The sequence below is a fragment of the Solea solea genome, chromosome 5 (assembly GCF_958295425.1).
Source record: "Solea solea chromosome 5, fSolSol10.1, whole genome shotgun sequence".
NCBI classification, from domain to species: domain Eukaryota; kingdom Metazoa; phylum Chordata; class Actinopteri; order Pleuronectiformes; family Soleidae; genus Solea; species Solea solea.
In genome coordinates this window covers 27,573,264-27,591,937 of record NC_081138.1, presented here as the reverse complement: position 1 = coordinate 27,591,937, position 18,674 = coordinate 27,573,264, and the positions used below count along the sequence as shown (strand labels likewise).

Here is an 18,674-nt window from a genome sequence, read left to right as displayed (position 1 = left end):
AACAACAAATCGTTTCATGGCAGCACATTACTGCCCCCTACTGGACAAGAGGACAGATCAGAAGATACTACTACTACTACTACTACTAATGATGCTACTATATTCCAGTGCTGTGTAGTACCTAAAAGTGATACGTGAGTAAAGGAACAAGTATCTTACCAAAAAATAACTTTTAAAAGTTGAAGCCAGATATAAGATGTGCTAATACTGAACTGTCATAGTTCAAACTGTCGTCACAATGAAAATATTTAATATTTTTTTGTACAATACAGGCAGAATGTCTTTCGAAAACTAATTTTTAAACCTCAATCGACCGCTAGGTGTCAGTATGTGCAATTCTACCCTAACATGCATGGATATGTGTGTGTGTGTGTGTGTGTGTTTTTCTATCGTCGTAGGGACCACAGAAACCATACAAAACTATCTTCGTGGGTCATTTTGACCTTGTGGGGACATTTTGCCTGGTCCCCACGAGGTTAAATGGTTTTAGGGTTAGGGTAAGAACTATATTGAGGTAAGGTTAAAGGTTGGACATTAACTGGTTATGGTTAAGGTTAGGCCGCCGTGTGTGAGTACTTGTTTTTGTGGCCTCTTTAGGACCTTTCTCGCACTAACCTTGTCACTTGTCAGGACCAGTATTCCACATGGGGACCTAAACCTGGTCTTAATGAGGCAGAAACTGATTTCTGAAGAACGTTTTTGAATTTAGGCTAGGTTAAAGGTTTAGAATTAGCTGGTTATGTTTGTTGGTGTGCGCGCGCGTGTGTGTGTGTGAATCAGAGAGGGAGGGAGGGAGGGAGACAGACAGCAGCAGTCAGAACATGAGCCTGCTGCTGCTGTGTGACTGTCAGTCGCTGACAAGTCTGCACCTTGTTCACATCGACAGTTTCACTTTGGATAACTTTTTTATTTATTTTTTTTTTTACAAATATGACATAACATTATTATATTTTTTTTTACTCAAAACCGTTGGAAACCATAACTCTTAAAAAGAGAAACTTCTACAGCACAATGAGCGCGTCTTCAGGAACAGGAGTGTTCGTGTTCTCGTTGATGTCCATACCCATTTGTTATCTGTTCAATTCCTTCATCCACAACAGCAGGTGAGTCGGAATGAGCTAACTCCTCATCCATTTTTCATTTTTTTAGCCCTTAAATTAATGAATATTGTGGAAACTAATCATACTTTTTGATCAGATTTTATATTTTAAATATATAAAAGTCTCCTACATTACATGCAGTGCTGATGCTTTGTTCTTCGCTGGATGCACGTCACTCCTCATCCTGGCGGTTTCAACCCGTTTCATGATTAAGAAGAAAGCTCCAGTAGATCCTCTGTTCTATGGTAGGAATTTACAGGTGCATTTGTCTGTACTTGTCTGTCTGTTGTTAAATATGTTTATGTGGATAGCTTATGTATCACTGTTTCCTGCAGCAACAAGTCATCTTATCTTTAGGGCTGCAAATACATGATGTAGATGGTCAGAAAATGTGTCGGTGTTTCCTAAAACTCAAATTAATGACTTTCTCAAATGTTACTGTTTATTTGTTATATGGAGCAAGGAACAAAAAAATATTTACATTAGAGGACTCTTAACTTTTTCAAATTATTGAAAACAAAAACCCCACTGATAAATAGATTATCACAATAGTTAGATTGAATAGATTAATAATGGATTAATCATTGCAGATCTACTTATGTTATCTTAAATTATCTTAACTGCAGTGACCAAATTATTTAAAAAAAATGTGTCACTTATTGTATAACTTTTTTATAATGTTACTTAAGTAAAAGTCTTAAAGTATGTGACATTAACTGTGATTTAAGTATCAAAAGTAATTTTCTGATATAAAATGTACTTAAGTTTTAGAAGTAAAAGTATTAAAAAAGTGAGGAGTCAGCATTGAGCCATGGTAGCTCAGTGGTAGGGCGAGTTGTCTTTTAATTGGAAGGTTGTGGGTTCAATTCCTGGCTCTACTAGTCTTCAGTGTATGTATCCTTGAGCCAGACACTTAACCCCATGTTGAAGCATGTGAATGGGTGAAAACTATAGTGTAAAGCAGCTCATCAAGACTAGAAACGCTCTATATAAATACAGACCATTACCAACTCTTCTTCCTCTGAGGAAATGTAGTGGAATAAAAGAAAAGTACAGATATGTGAATGGTGTACTTAAGTGTAGTAACCAACTATTTGTACTTTGTTATATTACAACACTGAAATAATCTCGACGCATGCATCTATCTGTGCAGTGTACGCTGTGTTTGCGTTCCTCAGCGTGGTCAATCTGATCATCGGGCTGGAGCAGGACAACATCATCGATGGATTTGTGACGTTTTACCTCAAAGAGGCAAGTGTTTTTGTGTCACGTGTCATGTTTGTTGTGAGTGACCCACAGACTCCTCTTTAAACACTTTTACTGATAAAATGACGCTGTGTTTCAGGCAGATCCACATATTAACACGGCACACGGACACATGATCTCGTACTGGGACGGCTGTGTGCACTATCTCATGTATCTGCTCATGATTGCTGCCATTACTTGGGGGTGAGTCCAGAATTATTCACCACAACTACCACAGTTTCCATGATTCATTCCTATACAATAGTATTTGTTAAAGGTCCAGTGCGTAAAATCTAGGTGAAAATTATTTCCATTCATTGTCTACCACTTTATTCTCCACATGAGGATCACGAGGCCGCAGGAGCCAATCCCTGCTGACATAGGGCAAAAGGCGGGTAAACCCTGGACAGTTTTCCAGGCCATTGCAGGGCAAAACACAGAGAGTCAAACAACCATTCACTCTCACATTCACACCTACAGTCAATCTTTTACTGTCCAATTAACCTCTGCATATGTTTGTACTGTGGGAGGAAACCGGAGAACCTGGAGAAAACCCACACACACATGGGAAACATGCAAACTCCACACAGAAAAAGCCCTCAGTTGAAACAGGGTGCAAACCCAGGCCTTTTATTTTTGCTGTGAGGCAACATCACTAGCCACTATGTTGCCATGTGGCCCTGAAATTATTTTAATTTGGCAGAAATTCAATTCAATTTTAAATGAGTGTACAATCACCTGATTTTATAGATCCATGGTTCTCAAACAGTGGTATGTGTACCACCAGAGGTACACGAGCTTCCTCTGGTGGTACTTGGAAGTATCTGGAAAAATCAAAATACTGTTCTACGGTTTATACCAGGGTATGTGATTGGCGTGGAGCTGAGGAGTTTTGACCGGAGTGTGTAGAAAATGAAATAAATAAATGAATTAATAATAATTAGAGTCACCATATCGCCTGCTCCATCTTAATCTAATTTCACTATATCCGTGTGTGAAGTATATGTGAGGAAGAGGAGGATGATGAGAGAGCAAATTATCTTATTGTCTGTAGCTGACTTTGCACCACGGTATTTTAACGTTAGTGATCATGGCGTTACTTCAAGAGCTCAATATTTTCTCAGGTGGTACTTGGTATAAAAAGATTGAGAACCACTGGTAAAGATTATTGTTTTGTCAATGGACAAATTAAACATTCTTTGAGTTTTGATTAAAACTGAAAGTTCTCCAACACTCTTGAAAGAGAAGAGTGAGGTGAGGAATATTCAGTTACAACCTGCAACTTCCCCCAAAAAGAAAAAGGTTGCTAAACTAAACACACTGTACCTTTTTAAGTTGAACTTCCTCATAATCATTCCACGGCTGAAAAAGAGGAAAGAGTTTTCTGTCTATTAGGTAACTGAAGTTTAAGCTTTTACAGTATATTTGTCTTTGAACGTGTGATGTATTCATGTGGCTTTGACAATGGCAGTGTTGCATGGTTTGCACAGGGACAGTTACCGAGCCATTGGACTCTACTGGATGGGATCCTTTCTCATGCGTGCCATAGTCTACATTCTTGGGAATGCTGTGGGTGAGTACACTAAAAATAATGGGATGATTTTAGATGACATATTATGTAGGGTCGTCCATGTGATCTCTCTCTCCCCCCCTGCACACTCCCTCTGAGAATCACAATGGTTCACACTGCTCTTTTTTCTAGCAGCAAAATGTTTTGGTCTGGGTTTTTTTTCCCACAGTAAAGTTCAACCTTGTTCTATTCCTGCTTTCACAGGGAAATATGGGACCCATGTTAGTCCTCTCTTTTTCCTCCACATGCTGTATATCTTGGTGGCTGTGTGGGCCTGTTTCCGCGTCTTCAGTCAGCCACAATCACAAGATGTTCAGGTGAATGTAAGTCACGATCAAGTTTTTTTTTTTAATGGTAATCGTCCTAAATAGACATGGGCATTGATAAGTGCTTGAATTTTGTGCAAGGAAGAAGTAAAGTTGATATTTAGGTAAATGTCTCCCTTGCCACCCACTGTTTTGCCACCCCCTGCATTACCTGATGTACGTAGACTAGGCCTACACACGACAAACGTCCAGTCATAATTACTAGTGTTGTTGTTGACACTGTCCACTGTCTCTCTCTCCGCCGTTTACATGGAATTCCATGCAGAACAATGAGCGAGTAACATTAAGCAAGAGAGAGCAAATGACAACGTGATGCCTGGGCAATGAAAATTCCAAGATCTCTGTCTCCCTAAAGAAAATTACAAAGACTGACTTTGACCAAGATCCCAAGGACTATCACTTGTCCATGGGCGAAGTAGCTCTTACAAGTGGCCCTCCCATCTTAAGCTGTGTCAGCACATTCAGTCCTTGAAATTGAGGGAATTGGTCTGGAAAGTCTTTAAAAAGTTTTTGAGTTTGATGTCAACCAGACAGTGGGAAACCTTTTACATAAATGTACATCTATGGTGGCCTTCACAGACACTCTTTGACAAAACTCTCTGCTGGTTTTCTCCTTCATATTTTTTGATTTGTGCTTTGGTTTCTGTGGGCGAAGCTTCTTCCTTTAAATATTAAGCTTCTGTTCCAAAATGCCAAATGCACGTTCATTTGGGCTGCCCTGGAAAATGGTGGTTTTATGTACACATGATGCTTATGTTAAACTTTTTTTTTAATTTTAATAGCAGTTATACATATTTTCAAACATACATAGAAGCAGTGTATATTCAATTTCTGCTTATAAACAATTTGTCCCCTTTAACTCAATATTTCCAGTGGATTACATGACGATAAATCTCTTTGGCTGTGCTTTAGATTCTGAACAGTCAAGAACTACAAGCTCATCTGCAGGTGTAGTGTCTTTGTCATGCACCTGTCACTGTGCGGCAGAGCTGGGATGAATCTGTTAGAGAGTTTGACAGTTTGAACATCTCACTCCTTGCTTTCCTTCTGTCAGAGCATCCAGGAGGCTCAAAGACAGAGTTTACTCGACAGACCTCTGGACTTACTCTTTGTCCTGTACCTCATCCTTGCTTTGGCTTTCAGCACCTTCAGAGGCCTGGTAAGAAACCCTCAGATGATCTACTGCTCTACACACACACACACACAGTCATTTGACATCTCTCCTTTAGGCATCTCTGTTTTTGTTCAGGTTGTTCTGGACTGTTCCAGCAAATACTGTCAAGACTACACACAGATGTATGAGCCTTACCTGAAAGATCCCTCAGCCTACCCTAAGATCCAAGTAACTCTGTGACATTAAACAAACCAAAAGTTCACCCTCGCACTGGAATTAAACAAATCAGTGGAGCAGAAATCTGTGTTCTTGTGTGTCAGATGCTGGTGAGTATGCTGTACTCTGGCCCATACTACATCATTACGCTCTACGGGCTGTTGGTCCCAGGATGTGAGTGGATGACCGACCTGACGCTTGTACACTCAGGAGCACTGGCACAGGTATGTACGCTGCTATAGACCCACAGGTCACTTTATTAGGTACACTCAATCACTCACTCACTCATCTTCTACCGCTTTCTCCTCCACTTGGGTGCTGGTGCCATTCCCAGCAGGGCAATAGGCTGGGTACACCAAGTACCAAGTCCATCACAGGGCCACATAGAGGCAAACAAGCAATCACTCTTACTCTCCCACCTATTGTACAGCCAATCTTTTACTGTCCAATTAACCTCTGCATATTTTTGTACTGTGGGAGGAAACTGGAGAATACCCACACACACAGGGAGAACATGCAAACTTTATTAGGTGCATATTACACCTAATAAAGTGGCAGGAGTTGGACCCAGTGTGGTCTTCTGCTGCTGCTGTAGTCCATCTGCTTCAAGGTTTTCATTTATTGTGAAAATATTCACATTTAAGTAGCTGAAAAATAAGAAAACTTGTTTTAATTAACGAAAGAAACACTCAAACCGATTCATCGGTTATCAACATTGTCGATTGTTGATGTTAGTTTCGTAATTGATTAATAATCAAATAATCGTTGCGGCCCTAAAGAAAACCTATGATTAATCTAGTCTTTAATCTATTCATCTCCATTTCTATGGAATAATTGCTGTGGTCACCAGGCCTTTTACGGGGTTTCATCTTCTAGAAAAGTACTGTGCAAAACATCGACACAGTTATTTCAGGTAGATTAGATAGATCGACGCACCTTCCAAACTTTCTCCTCTGAAGCGGTTGCATATGTGGTCTGTTGAGGTCTCTTCTCTCTGTGCCGTCAAACACCGGCAGCACATATGAGATCTGTTTACACATAAAGGTGGAAGCTCTGCAGAGTGGTGGGAACAGCTAAGTGCCAAACACAAAGCAGCCATTGTGTTCCTGACTTCAGACCAGGAGGAACGGTGGTATTCGTGTAAATGTCAGCTGTTCAGAGTCAGCTGGTTATAAATAGGAACGTTGATGCTCTAACAGGTGTGTGGTTGCTAAGAGACACTTCATGTGTCTCTTTTCAGTGTTTTTCTTCGAATTGGTAAAGGTCTAATGTTGGAAATATTTAAGGATGAACAGAACGGAATTTGGTTTTATATTTGATGTTTCCCTTGTGTTTTCTTTTATTCTTTCATCTGTATGAAGTGTTAAAGTTAAACTTTGCAAATTATTTGACATAATAAGAACAGGAAGCATCCAGAGAATGTCCTTTTAATCTCACAAACCCTCTCAAACATAATCTCATTAGACCAGAATACAAAGTGGCTCCATGACACAATGCATTTTAAATTAGGGACGTGATGATTCTGGAAACATGCAAATATTAATAAACAAACTTAGTGGAATATCTGATAGGTTTTCCTTCATTACGGATCATATTGAACATTATTATATAACTATGACTTTGTTTAAAACAGTAGGGTCAATCAATATGGAAGCACAATACACACTTGTGGATCAGTGGTAGATTCAAACGGAAGGTCGAGGTTTCAATGATTTATTTGTTAAATATGGATCAAAGAAACCAGAAAATATTCACATTTTAGAAGAACACTTAAAAAATGATTAATCGATTATAAAATGATTTGATTAATTGATTTGTGGGTTGTTTTTTAAATGTGTGTTTGTTTGTGTATGTATATTTAAATATGTAAATAGAAATGTCTGTTGGTTTATTATTCTTAGCCTTTCTACTTTTGTACTTTGCACTACAATTTGTGTTGTAATTTATTCCGTTTTTTGTTTTATTTCTATTTGATTGTGTTGTATTTTTATTCTCTGTCCTTTAACTGCTGCAACATGTGAATTTCCCCAGTGTGGGATCAATAAAGTCCAATCTAATTTAATTTAATGTATCTTTTTATGGCTATGACCATATTTTAAATGCCAGTGTGTGTTAAGGAGGATATAAGTGCTGACAAAAAAAGATATTCCACCAATGTGCGTTATAAAATAGGACAGAACATGTCATTACAGTATGTGAAAGTAATATAAGAAAGTGCTTTAATGTTGTTGTTTGTGTTCATATATTAGTAGTATTTTTTTTTATACTAACTGTGAAACATTTATTAGCCACTGCTGTCATTTTGTGTCGAATCCACAGGCCCAGTTCTCTCACATTGGCGCGTCGCTGCACACACGGACGCCGTTCTCCTACAGAGTGCCTGCTGACAACCAGCTGCTCTTCTTGTTGATCAATGTCCTGTACGCTCTGGTGCCTCAGGCTCTGTGCTACCGCTGCTGCAACAGGCCTGTCTTCTTCCTCAGGCCAACGCCGGAGAAGAAAAGTGATTGACTGGTTGAGTGTCAGCTAGAGAGAGGAAAGCAGAAAGTAAGAGAGATAGAAAAAAAAGAAAGAATGCCAGGGATGTGGAGGATTTGAATGAAAGGCTGAACTGCTAGAGTGTTCTGCTTCTGTTATTGGCAGTTGCTATTTTTGGAAACATTGTCCCCTCATATAAATATAGTGGGGGCTAAGTGGACAGTATTGGAAAATGGACAAAAATACTCAGGTGTTGGCAAAGATGCTGTCATCTGTCATCATTTGTTTTGTTGATTACTTTCAAAATAAAAGCACCAACAATAATGATGCAGTGTCAGGGCACAGATAATAGACCTGGGTATGGGTTTGAAACTACCTGACATTACTTATTGTTAATTACTTAAAGGTTTTGGTTCCAAAACCTGTTTATAGTGCAGTGGTTTGTCAAATAAAGAAATAATTCAAATGTCTTTGCGTCTCATTTACACAATAGTTATGTACAGACAGATTTTGAACCAATATTTGTCACTGTATTCATCACACATCAGTGAACTAGGGATCTGCCCTGTCAGTTCATTTCCAATGGAAACTAATGAAATCATGCATATTCATGACCTTGTGATGTATGAATCATTGACATTGGTTGAACGTAGGAGGACGTTGCGACTTTAGTTGGTGTCTAAGTCCATGGTCTAGACCAGAGGTCTCAAACTGTGGTATGTGTACCATCAGTGGTATGCGAGCTTCCTCTGGTGGTAAATCAGAAATACTGCATGGGGATATCATAATAAGAATAAGAATAAGAATAATAATACATTTTAATATAAATAAAATGTATTATTATTATTTCAGGACAGTACAAAATGCAAAAGTCAAATAAATACAAGAAACAACATCACAAAAGCTCAAATTGTTGGATACGAAAAGTCGGTTGAACCGGAAGTATTTTTCGTGAACTCTACTCCTTCCGCTGACAAACAAAATATTATCAACAGCTCAGACTGAGCTAACTCACGTTTAACACAGATTCTAGAGTATCTTGTTCTAACAGCACTTTGGCGAATTAATCTACTTGTGACAAATGTAGTGTGCGATCAGTGAGCATTTAGAACCTACAGTTTGCCGGAAATTATTATTAATGTTCAAATAGAAACAAACGTGGTCGTGTTAGCTCGCTAGCTAACGTTAGCAGTGATGGCAGAGCCCGCTCCACCGATGTCAGTGGCTGTGCAAAGGTTTGTATTTCTGTTTCTCTGTCGTTGTTAATCAGATTGCACGTTTAAAACAGATGGATTACAGCATTAGTATCTGTAAAATAATAAAATATTACTTTAGCGACTGAAGGAGCGGTGTTGTGGGTCAACCAAGTCCACAGCGATGGATATGCACACAGTACAATAAAAGTTGTCTTGTCTCAGGACATTGACGTTACTTACATTGTCACCGGTAGTATGATATTTACATTGTAGTGAATAAGGAGCCATTCATTTAGATTAGTTGTTTCATGATTTACTGTTCAAATATTCCATTCATGTTGCTGTGTACAAATTTCAGAGCATCATTTGATTATGACATGGCTAAGTCAACGCAGAATGTGTAAATGTCCACATAATGTAGCTAAAAATCTGAATACTGCATGTAAGTAGATCTGACATATTTCTGGTTAAGGTGATCATCAGAAAATGCTGTTTAATATGGCAGTTTTTCTAATTTTGTCTTGGCGCAGTAAAAGTCTGAATCTTGCAGTCCATGTAAATGTGGTCCTACTGTAAACTCTCATCTCTTTTCATCATAGTCGAAAACAACATCGAGCTGCAAAGAGGAAGGAGAAAAGAAAACGGAAACGTCAAGCTGTTGCCCAAGCCAGTGAATGTGGTACTGTGTTGCAGCATCTGTTAAACTTATTGTGATATGAAATGTGATGATCATCTATCACCCTTTGCCAGATGAGTACCAACATTTCCCTATGTTGTAGGATTAAAAAATGGAGGAAGCTCTACACCTGAAGAAGGACTTGGTGATGGAGATGAGGAGAATGATTTGGCTGAGGATGAAAGGCAAGTCACCCCTAATGTCTGATGATTAAACAGCACAGGAACCTTGATCACACAGATTTTATTTATCTATGTTGTGTCTGTGTTTTCTTAGACTGCGGCTACATGACGAGTGGCTGGAAAGAGAGAGGATTGCTCAGGAGGAGTTCAGGCTGAAGTTTGAGAAGGAGGAGGCTGCAAGGAAGAGAAAAGAGGAAGAGGAGGTACAGTTTGTATACATCATATACATCACATATACATCTTATTGAAGATATTACTTCCAAATCAGGAGTTCAGGTTGTCATGTCTTGATTTTATAAAGCTTTATTATGAAAGCATGCACTATGTTTTTCATGTAGCCTTTTTTTCTCTTTAAATAGACTTTTCATCAGCTCCTCCGTGGGGCTGGTCGCTTTGGTTGTTGAGCCTCTTTGACCAATAACTCAAAATAAAATTATAATATGCCGACACATAAACTCACTATTTTATATTTGTTTTTTTCCACAGCGGCTGATAAAGGAGGAATGGGAGGCTCAGCAGAGGAGAGAGCAAGAAGAAAAAGAGCAGAAACAGCAGGAGAAACGAGACAAAGAGGTGAAACAGGCCCTTGGAGGATAGAAAAAAAAGAAACATATCCTCTTCTACTTAAGCATGAGAATATATATTGTGCGCTTACAAGCGAAGATCTACAATATTCCTTTGGTTGAAACGTGTCTTGCCAGTGGGGAGTTATCATTTGTGAAATGTGTATTTGCTTTGTGTGTGGTTCTTTTAAAAACTTTTCCTTGACTGAGTGGCACAAGGAACCATCCTATTCCTTAAGTAACCATTACAGGACCTTCAGCCGTCACAGCAAGGATGTATCTTTTACTTTGTGTGATTTAAAAAAAAAAAAAACCCTGTGAAATTCCTCTGCCATAGTTCAAAAATGTCCCTGTTAAATGTGATTTTATGTTTTGTGTCTACGAGTTCATGTGAACGTGGTCTTAACCCACAGAAACAGACATGCTGCAGAATGTTGACCTGTGCACATTTTCACCAGCCGTGTCTTTACACCATTTGTAGGAGGCTGTTCAGAAAATGTTGGACGAAGCTGAAACTCAGGTACAGACACTTATGTGGTTTTATTATTTATGCGAGTGAAAGCCATCTTGGAATCAAGGAAATGAGAAATTCCAAACATAATTGGAATGCACTGTAAACATGACAGCAGTAACTAACTACTTATGACCACTGCAATAGAACATTGTCTGGACAAGAATGGACAATGCTTGCACATCTCTTTCTAGTTTAAAGTCAAAACTATCTAGTATAAATGTTGTTATTGTTTGTCTTCTCACTTTAGCTTGAAGAAAGCCGACCGTGGATGAATCCTGAGGCTCCAGTGACAGAAAAAACTGAAAACTTTGGAACGGAGCGCGACGTAGCCAACTGTCCGTTCTTCCTCAAGACTGGAGCGTGTCGATTTGGAGACAGGTGCTTCTTTTAACTGATTTGCTGTGTTTTTTTATTCATAATATGCTTTTTGAATGGTGTTTGAATGCATGTCCAGATAACTTTCCATAACACATCTTTATCTACTGTCTCCTCTGGTGTTTCCAGATGTTCTCGGAAGCATGTGTATCCCACGGCCAGCCCGACCCTGATGATCCGCGGCATGTTTACAACGTTCGGCTTGGAGGAGTCGTGCCGTGACGATTATGACATCGATGCCTATTTGGAGCACAGTGAGGAAGACCTGCACGAGTCTTTCCTCGAGTTCTACCAAGATGTCCTGCCAGAGTTTAGGAGTATCGGCAAGGTGATTCAGTTCAAGGTAAGCTGAGATCACAATTGATATAAAGTCTGAATAAGTTGCTTTATAGACTTCTGTCAAAGTCACAAATTCTGTTAATTTTGAAGTGAATCAACCAACATATATGAAATAGTAACTGTGTATTATTTTATGTTATTAAACGTTTATATTTTCTTTATTTTTTTTAGGTCAGCTGTAATCATGAGCCACACCTGAGAGGAAATGTTTACGTTCAGTTTGACACGTAAGTCGTCTCACAATCTGTGTTGGACTCTGAACAATTGCCCATACTAATATTGTTGCCATTATACTAATATTTGGCTATTGTGGCTATAACCTATAATTTCTAAGTTATCTAGTCTAACCTAAGTTATCTAGCTTAATTTCTGCCTTTTTCTTCTACTGTAGCAGCAGCAAATGTTCTTGAAAATGAGTTTAAGAAAAGAGTAGGAACCCTGACCAGGTCTCAATGGACATTAAAATGTCTTGTCCTCCTATCTGTGTAGAGAGGAGCAGTGTAAAGAAGCTTTGATCAGATTTAATGGGAGGTGGTACGCAGGCCGGCAGCTTCACTGTGAGATATGTCCTGTCACACGATGGAAGAATGCTATATGTGGTGAGTAATGTTTGTCCAAAAAAGTTTTTTTGCAGCAAAGATGTAAGGTGTTTACTCTTTTGTTTGTGTCTCAGGGTTGTTTGACAGACGGACGTGCCCCAAAGGGAAGCACTGCAACTTCCTTCACGTGTTCCGAAACCCTGATAATGAATTCCGGGACGCTGACCGGGACCTGCACTTGTCACCGGACCGCAGCGTCAGGGGAAGTCGCAGAGACGGAGCTTTCTCGGAGCGATACGGAGACCGATCGTGGAGACAGCGTCACAGCAGCAGAAGCCCACCGGGATCAGAGAGATCTCACAGCAGACGAGAGGACGACCGGAGGAGGAGCAGGAGTCGAGAGAGGAGGGGCTCTCTCTGGGAGAGGGAGGAGAGATGGTCGTCTAGATCCAGACACAGTGACAGGAGGAACGACAGGTACCTGGGCAGTCGAGACAGAGTGCGGAGCAGGAGTCGAGACAGACAGCAGAGGCACAGGAGTAGAGATAAAGACAGGGAGTCCAAGTGTAGAGATAGTCGAGACAAAGATGAAGTCGATCGCAGAGAATCGAGAAAACGGTCAAGGAGCACAAGTACAGAAAGGGAAAATAGACGAGAGAAAAGTAAAGAATTGAGCCCCAAAATACCAGAGAAAAGCAGCAAACACTCCCGCCACAAACGCTCGAAAAAGAACAAGAAAAAGAGCAAGAAGAAGCATAAGAAGAAAAACCATCTGTCGGAAGCGTCCGCTTCATCAGCAGAATCAGTCAAGGAGTCAGAGGAAGAGACCGAGACTTGTCCTCCCAGTGGACAGACAAACGAAACAGAGCTAATCGCTAAAAACGGTGATGTAGATGTGAACGTTGATACAGATTCAGTCCCGAGTGAACAACCGATAACTGAAATACTAACAAGTCAGCCAGAAACTGCGACGTAGATATTTTTATGGATGAGTGTTAATGCACATGTGAATATTTTTGCTTTGAAATCTGTGGCATCACGATTGTTGTTCCCCAAGAAAAAGATCCACTCGTTTTCCTTTTTAAATACATTTATTTGTTATTATCTTTCAAATGTAAGAAGACAGAAATGTCAGCAGACATGTTGGCAGTGTTCAATACAAAAGTAACTGATTTCTTTTTTTGCACAAATCAAAGATGAATGTTGAATAATTGCTCATAAAAGCTCAACAGAAACGTGTGGTTTTTTGTGCAGAGTGAAGAGTTCGTAGCTTAGTCAACAGTGGTGAATATGAATTATGTACCCTGATATGTGCAGTTCATCCTCCTGTGTTCCTGTTCCACAGAAACTCAGGATACACCCACCTTTTAATGGACTGTAATTATTATATAATACTGATAATAATCTGGCCAAATCAACTCCACATCCCTTTTTTTCCGTCAAACATCCCTTTTGTTCTGCCATGTTAGCCTTCAGTACACCTTTAAGAAGGTAAAACACAGTGTTCTTTGGTCATATGTTAAGTCTTTAAGCCAAAGTGTCATAATACATAAAAAGCATCTCTTTTATTTGGGTCACTATGCAATTTCTGACCTGCGACTACAGGAGACGTATCCTCGGATACCGTGACAAACTTCAATGTCTTTGACAGAAAAATAAAACGTAAAACACCTTTGACACTAATTACACACGAACTGCTGTTTAGAAAAAGGGTTAAAAAAAAGGAATTAAACTGTTAATTTCTGGAGAGGAATCAAAAGAAACATGTATGAACCTGATTTTTTTGTGTGTTTAATTGAATTGCTGAAGTGAATGTAACCATGTAAAAGTGATTGTAACAGTGTCAGTGTTTCTCATAACAGAAGCCACAAATAGTAACAGTGATTGAGCCACAGAGCTAAGCAGTAGATCTTTGTAAAAAACCCCACTTAATACTGTTTTTAACTCGTATCTTATTTTTCATGATTTCCTCATCCAAGCTAAATTAGCACATCGCTTCTCTCCAGGTATCAGTATCAGGACTGAAAAATGGGATTGGCGCATCCCTAATTTGAATAAAACCTGAATAAACCAATCAACAATGGTGAATATGTAAATAGTGCAATTGCACAGATGGCAAGAAAAAAGGATGTGAGGGTTTGTATACATCTTATGACCTAAAGGTCAATACCAATGTAGATTATATGATGTAAACTATGCTTAGAAAGTAAATTTTCTTCATAAGACAACATCCTGTAAACGTTCAATCTGTGAATAAAACCTGTGTTCTTTCAGGCTTTTATTTTGAAGTATAGTCTAGCCCTGCTCCAGCACACCTGATTCAGATCAACAGCTCGTTATCAGCTGACCATTTGAATCAGGTGTGTTGGAGCAGGGCAACATCTAAAACATGCAGGACAGTGTTTCATAAGTTATAACACAGGAATGTCTGTGCTGTGTTTAAATCACATCATCATCAGCAAGTTTTATAACCTTGTATGTATTTGTCCTTTAGCTCTTATTGTGTTTTCCGGAGGAATAGTTTGAACGTTTGAACATAAATAAGAGCTTTTGGAGGGTTACGGTTTCCTCTGTGCAGAGGGACAGCAACAACATTAAGGTCCCTCCCCTTTCTTTTCTTATTGGATAAACTGGTGTAGGGTTTCCTTTTTCACGAGTCTAATGCTTAGCTCTGTGACGTCATGAATACTTGTACATATGGAAGAAGAACCGACCACAGCGACAGCAGCACCTTTAAACATATACTTTGAAGCCAAACAAGCACAAACAACGCGTCGATCACTGACGATGAATGATCTTAATATAAGGCTAAAGATTTTATGTTGTTGCTACATTTCATTTCTCTCTCTGTGGAGTTTTTAAGATGGTGTCTGCTTATAGCTCAGCAGAAAACAGCGAAAGGGAAACTGGCACAATACGGAGACACATCAAAAGAACCACAGTTGGCACCACATTTAAAAAGGGACATTACAGCATAATACAGTACAGAGTAATACAGTACATGGAGGTGGTGATTATATACGTACAACACTGACACAGTGAATGAGAGAAGATGGGGGGGGGGATAGAGTGGTGGAGGTTGCCAGACCTAAGTTGGAGGAAGAACTTGACGCTGCAGAGTCAAGATTTATGTCAGTCCAATTTCCTCCAAGACGCTCCGTGGTGCCTCGGCCTCCTGCAGATGAAGAAGAGTTAATTTCTTTGTGGTCATACTGTTTTGTTTATTAGTCACATAAACACTGAACACAATGCTATTTCAATCATTTTAAGCTCTTGCATCCTCTGCACTGACGCACATTTGTGGTATTATACAGTATGTTTATGCATCTAACTATTTCTGGTGTTAGCATGCTGGTGAGATAATATTGCTGCAACTCGTCACATACGATCCATTCTTGTTTGTATCGACTGAGGTTTCTGGGTGGGTAAATGTGTAATTGGGCAGGGGGATGTTTTTCTGTAAAGCCCAGATTGATTGATTCATAGATAGATGAAGGTTCATGGCTAAAGAGTGAAAGGGGTGGTGCTGGTAAGGAGCATTAACCCTGGACACTTCTTCCTGTTGAAAACCATTTTAAAAAAAAACCATCACTGGCAGTAGCTTTAAATGTAAAACCATGTGTTGTTGTAGGTACATCTGTTCAACCGGCAGTTAATATCTAATTGGACATGGCCAAGACGACCTGCTGAAGCTCAAACTAAAGAAAAATCATTTATTGCTGTTAGTGCCTGAGGGGCTGAAACTGCCGACTTACTGGGATTTCACATGGTAGGGTTTACAGAGAATGGTTAAAATAGAGAAAATATCCACTGAGCTCTAGACTAAAACGTGTTATTGATGCCAGAGGTCAGAGGAGAATCACCAGACAAGAATTAACAGTAACTCAATTGACAGGAACAGGAGTTGATCCGGTTACAGGGCCTACGCCATCAGGCTCTAATAACAATAGTGCTTGCGTGCTTTGCTAAAAATAAATCACGGAGTACCGATTCTGTCGACTGAAGATGACTAAAAGCCACACGGCAACGCAAAAGTGCAGGCTGGCACTTTTTGCTGTAGCTTTCCGGCAGTATTTATCATCCAGTGCTGCAGGCTTAAAATAAATGTGGTGACAGGTGCAGATGGCCGAAAGGTAGCTTTAAGAGAAGCTGTGAAACAATTTGTCCCTCGTGGATGATAAAGACACCTTGAACCTGGGCTGAACTACGGTATCTGTACGTACCTCCTGCAGCAGGTCAGCCTGCTCGATGGCCTTCAGCACATTCTTCTTTGACGTCTCCTGAGCCTCTCCGCCCAGCAGGAACTCGTCCAAGATAAAGTAGGCCTTCTCAAAGTTGAAGATAATATCCAGCTCACACACCTGTGTAGCCGACAACAACACAACCGGAAAGAGAAGCAGATCAGATGGGATACAGCTTTGTTTACTCCCCCCGTCTAAATAAGCACAGGTATGACATCAGAGAAACTCACGCTGCCAAAATATTTATCCAGCAGCTCCACATATCTGTGGATGATCTCCAAAGTGATCAGCTCGTTGTCCTGATCCTCTACTGCACAGCAGAAATACAGACTTGCATATCTGCAACAAAGATCGATCATTATCAGCTCACATTCAGATCATCAATGTTCAATAACATCACAGAGACTTATGTGACCGTATGCAAGTTGTTCATTTGTCATTCCATCTGGTAATGTTTTATATTTTGTTGTGTTTCAAAAAAACTTTTTTAAAAAATTTTTTTTTTTAAAAATGTTTTACACACTGTAGTTAAACAGGAGCACTGACAACATCATCACATCTTTGAGCACAATATCTAAAAAAGCAAAACATGCCACAGCTCAACATTCAGCATGTTTTTAATTTACGTACCTCTTGTACACAATCTTGAGATCCCTCCACTCCAAGAAGCTGCACATCTTGGGTTTCCTAGCCAGTATAGTCTGGACCAGGTCTCTGGAGATCTTCTTCCTCTCCTTATCGGACAGAGGCACATACCATTTCTGCAGCCGCAGCTTTCCCTGACGGCTGAAAAGCAGCATGAACTGCATCTGGGGGAGGAAATTCAGGCCAATGTTATTCTTGGTAAACATTAAATACTTTTTAATTTCCATGAAAGCAATATTTAACCACTACATCAAATTAAAACAAATTACACCCCATTAGGGCTGAGTCAGAACTACTAAATAACTAGAACTAATTAACTACTATACTCAATTTAAATTGGCTTTACACATATGACTGAACTGCAGTCTTTGCAATGTGCTAATATATTTGTTTCACATTGTTGTTTTCAATTCGAAATATTACTTTGAAATTGAATTTTTTTTATAAACCAAATGACTGTGTACAAAACTTTTACTTCCTCTTTTAGACTTTTGATATCACCTGAGAGACTAAAGCGAAGATAAAAAATGACATGTAATGAAATGACATGTAATGATATTTTGATCTTAGTGATTCATTTATTGTGTGTCACAATGGGGAGCCACATCATTTTTTAAGATCTTATTTAAAATTCCTTATTTTATACTGTCAGGGTGTCCCCAACCCAGTCCGTGCACGCCCTTTTATGTTTAATAACCTAAAAAATTACATTAAAACATAATTATCCAGTCATCGCAATAACATCGCGAACCGCAATTATTTTGGTTAGCATAATCGTGATGAGGAAACTCGTCCCATGCATATTTCACCGTGACTTACATTCTATCTCAGAATGTTATCATTTTAATGAAAGAAAAGAGAAGACATGTAAACGCATGCTTTATTAACCGTGGCAAGAAGACCCACCCGTGTCTTCGTAAGTATTAAACCTGAGTTAATTCAAACTCCCGCAGGCGTTTTTCACGTTCCAAAGTTCCATTAGCTTGTGTTAGCTTACCTTGCTAAATAGACACATATTGACATCAACAACACATCATTTGTGTAATTTGCGCCTCCTCCTGCGGCGATTAGCTAGCCACACCGTAAAAGATAAGTATTCTCGGTTATTTACCTTACACCGGTTCTTCGCTTTAGTCTCTCAGGTGATTTTTAACCCCAGTAAAATCAAGTGATGCACACATAGACCGAGAGGAGCGGACAGTTGTACGTGTGCCTCCGAGGGGTTAGCTTCTCCCCCCACCGCAATGCTAACTAGCGTAGCGGATGCTGGTTGCTGATGAGACAACCGATGAGGAGTACAGAGCTGTGATTGGCTAGAAAAGCTCCAGTGGGGGAACGTGATTGGCTGAAAGATT

General features: G+C 39.5%; 3 protein-coding genes across 4 annotated transcripts; 2 read left to right on the top strand and 1 right to left on the bottom strand.

Annotated features, from left to right (window-relative positions):
• Nucleotides 1–49: 49 nt before the first annotated feature.
• On the top strand, nucleotides 50–8,373 carry LOC131459816 (transmembrane 6 superfamily member 1-like). 2 transcript variants are annotated; one of them, XM_058629928.1, is made up of 10 exons: nucleotides 50–1,103; nucleotides 1,242–1,345; nucleotides 2,254–2,355; nucleotides 2,450–2,549; nucleotides 3,836–3,918; nucleotides 4,120–4,232; nucleotides 5,296–5,400; nucleotides 5,491–5,583; nucleotides 5,676–5,795; nucleotides 7,891–8,373. In XM_058629928.1, exons 1-10 carry the CDS (start codon nucleotides 1,012–1,014, stop codon nucleotides 8,080–8,082), a joined length of 1,104 nt encoding a protein of 367 aa, XP_058485911.1. In that variant the 5' UTR covers nucleotides 50–1,011; the 3' UTR covers nucleotides 8,083–8,373. The 2 variants fall into 2 exon arrangements, with proteins under 2 accessions (XP_058485911.1, XP_058485910.1); XM_058629927.1 differs by having other exon boundaries at nucleotides 4,120–4,238.
• A 660-nt stretch (nucleotides 8,374–9,033) lies between these two features.
• Nucleotides 9,034–13,668, top strand: zrsr2 (zinc finger (CCCH type), RNA-binding motif and serine/arginine rich 2). The gene is made up of 11 exons (XM_058629664.1): nucleotides 9,034–9,284; nucleotides 9,845–9,924; nucleotides 10,025–10,106; nucleotides 10,198–10,306; nucleotides 10,590–10,676; nucleotides 11,148–11,186; nucleotides 11,428–11,558; nucleotides 11,685–11,898; nucleotides 12,066–12,121; nucleotides 12,384–12,493; nucleotides 12,568–13,668. The coding sequence occupies exons 1-11, from the start codon at nucleotides 9,244–9,246 to the stop codon at nucleotides 13,407–13,409; spliced, it is 1,791 nt and encodes a 596-aa protein (XP_058485647.1). The 5' UTR covers nucleotides 9,034–9,243; the 3' UTR covers nucleotides 13,410–13,668.
• Nucleotides 13,669–14,018: 350 nt separating this feature from the next.
• On the bottom strand, nucleotides 14,019–18,577 carry ap1s2 (adaptor related protein complex 1 subunit sigma 2). The gene is made up of 5 exons (XM_058629665.1): nucleotides 18,431–18,577; nucleotides 17,305–17,483; nucleotides 16,905–17,013; nucleotides 16,657–16,794; nucleotides 14,019–15,608 (listed from the first exon to the last, which is right to left on the bottom strand). Exons 2-5 carry the CDS (start codon nucleotides 17,481–17,483, stop codon nucleotides 15,561–15,563), a joined length of 474 nt encoding a protein of 157 aa, XP_058485648.1. The 5' UTR covers nucleotides 18,431–18,577; the 3' UTR covers nucleotides 14,019–15,560.
• Nucleotides 18,578–18,674: the final 97 nt, after the last annotated feature.

Excerpts from the sequence above, each read along its gene's own strand:
- zrsr2 (XM_058629664.1), top strand. The coding sequence starts at position 9,244 with ATGGCAGAGCCCGCTCCACCGATGTCAGTGGCTGTGCAAAG. Across the intron at positions 10,307-10,589 it reads AGAGAAAAGAGGAAGAGGAG|CGGCTGATAAAGGAGGAATG; the intron begins GTACAGTTTGTA and ends TTTTTTCCACAG. Across the intron at positions 12,122-12,383 it reads GTTTACGTTCAGTTTGACAC|AGAGGAGCAGTGTAAAGAAG; the intron begins GTAAGTCGTCTC and ends CTATCTGTGTAG.
- ap1s2 (XM_058629665.1), bottom strand. The coding sequence starts at position 17,483 with ATGCAGTTCATGCTGCTTTTCAGCCGTCAGGGAAAGCTGCGGCTGCAG. Across the intron at positions 17,014-17,304 it reads CTCAAGATTGTGTACAAGAG|ATATGCAAGTCTGTATTTCT; the intron begins GTACGTAAATTA and ends TCTTTGTTGCAG. Across the intron at positions 15,609-16,656 it reads AGGCTGACCTGCTGCAGGAG|GAGGCCGAGGCACCACGGAG; the intron begins GTACGTACAGAT and ends CTTCATCTGCAG.
- LOC131459816 (XM_058629927.1), top strand. The coding sequence starts at position 1,012 with ATGAGCGCGTCTTCAGGAACAGGAGTGTTCGTGTTCTCGTTGATGTCC. Across the intron at positions 4,239-5,295 it reads CACAAGATGTTCAGGTGAAT|AGCATCCAGGAGGCTCAAAG; the intron begins GTAAGTCACGAT and ends TCCTTCTGTCAG. Across the intron at positions 5,401-5,490 it reads TCAGCACCTTCAGAGGCCTG|GTTGTTCTGGACTGTTCCAG; the intron begins GTAAGAAACCCT and ends GTTTTTGTTCAG.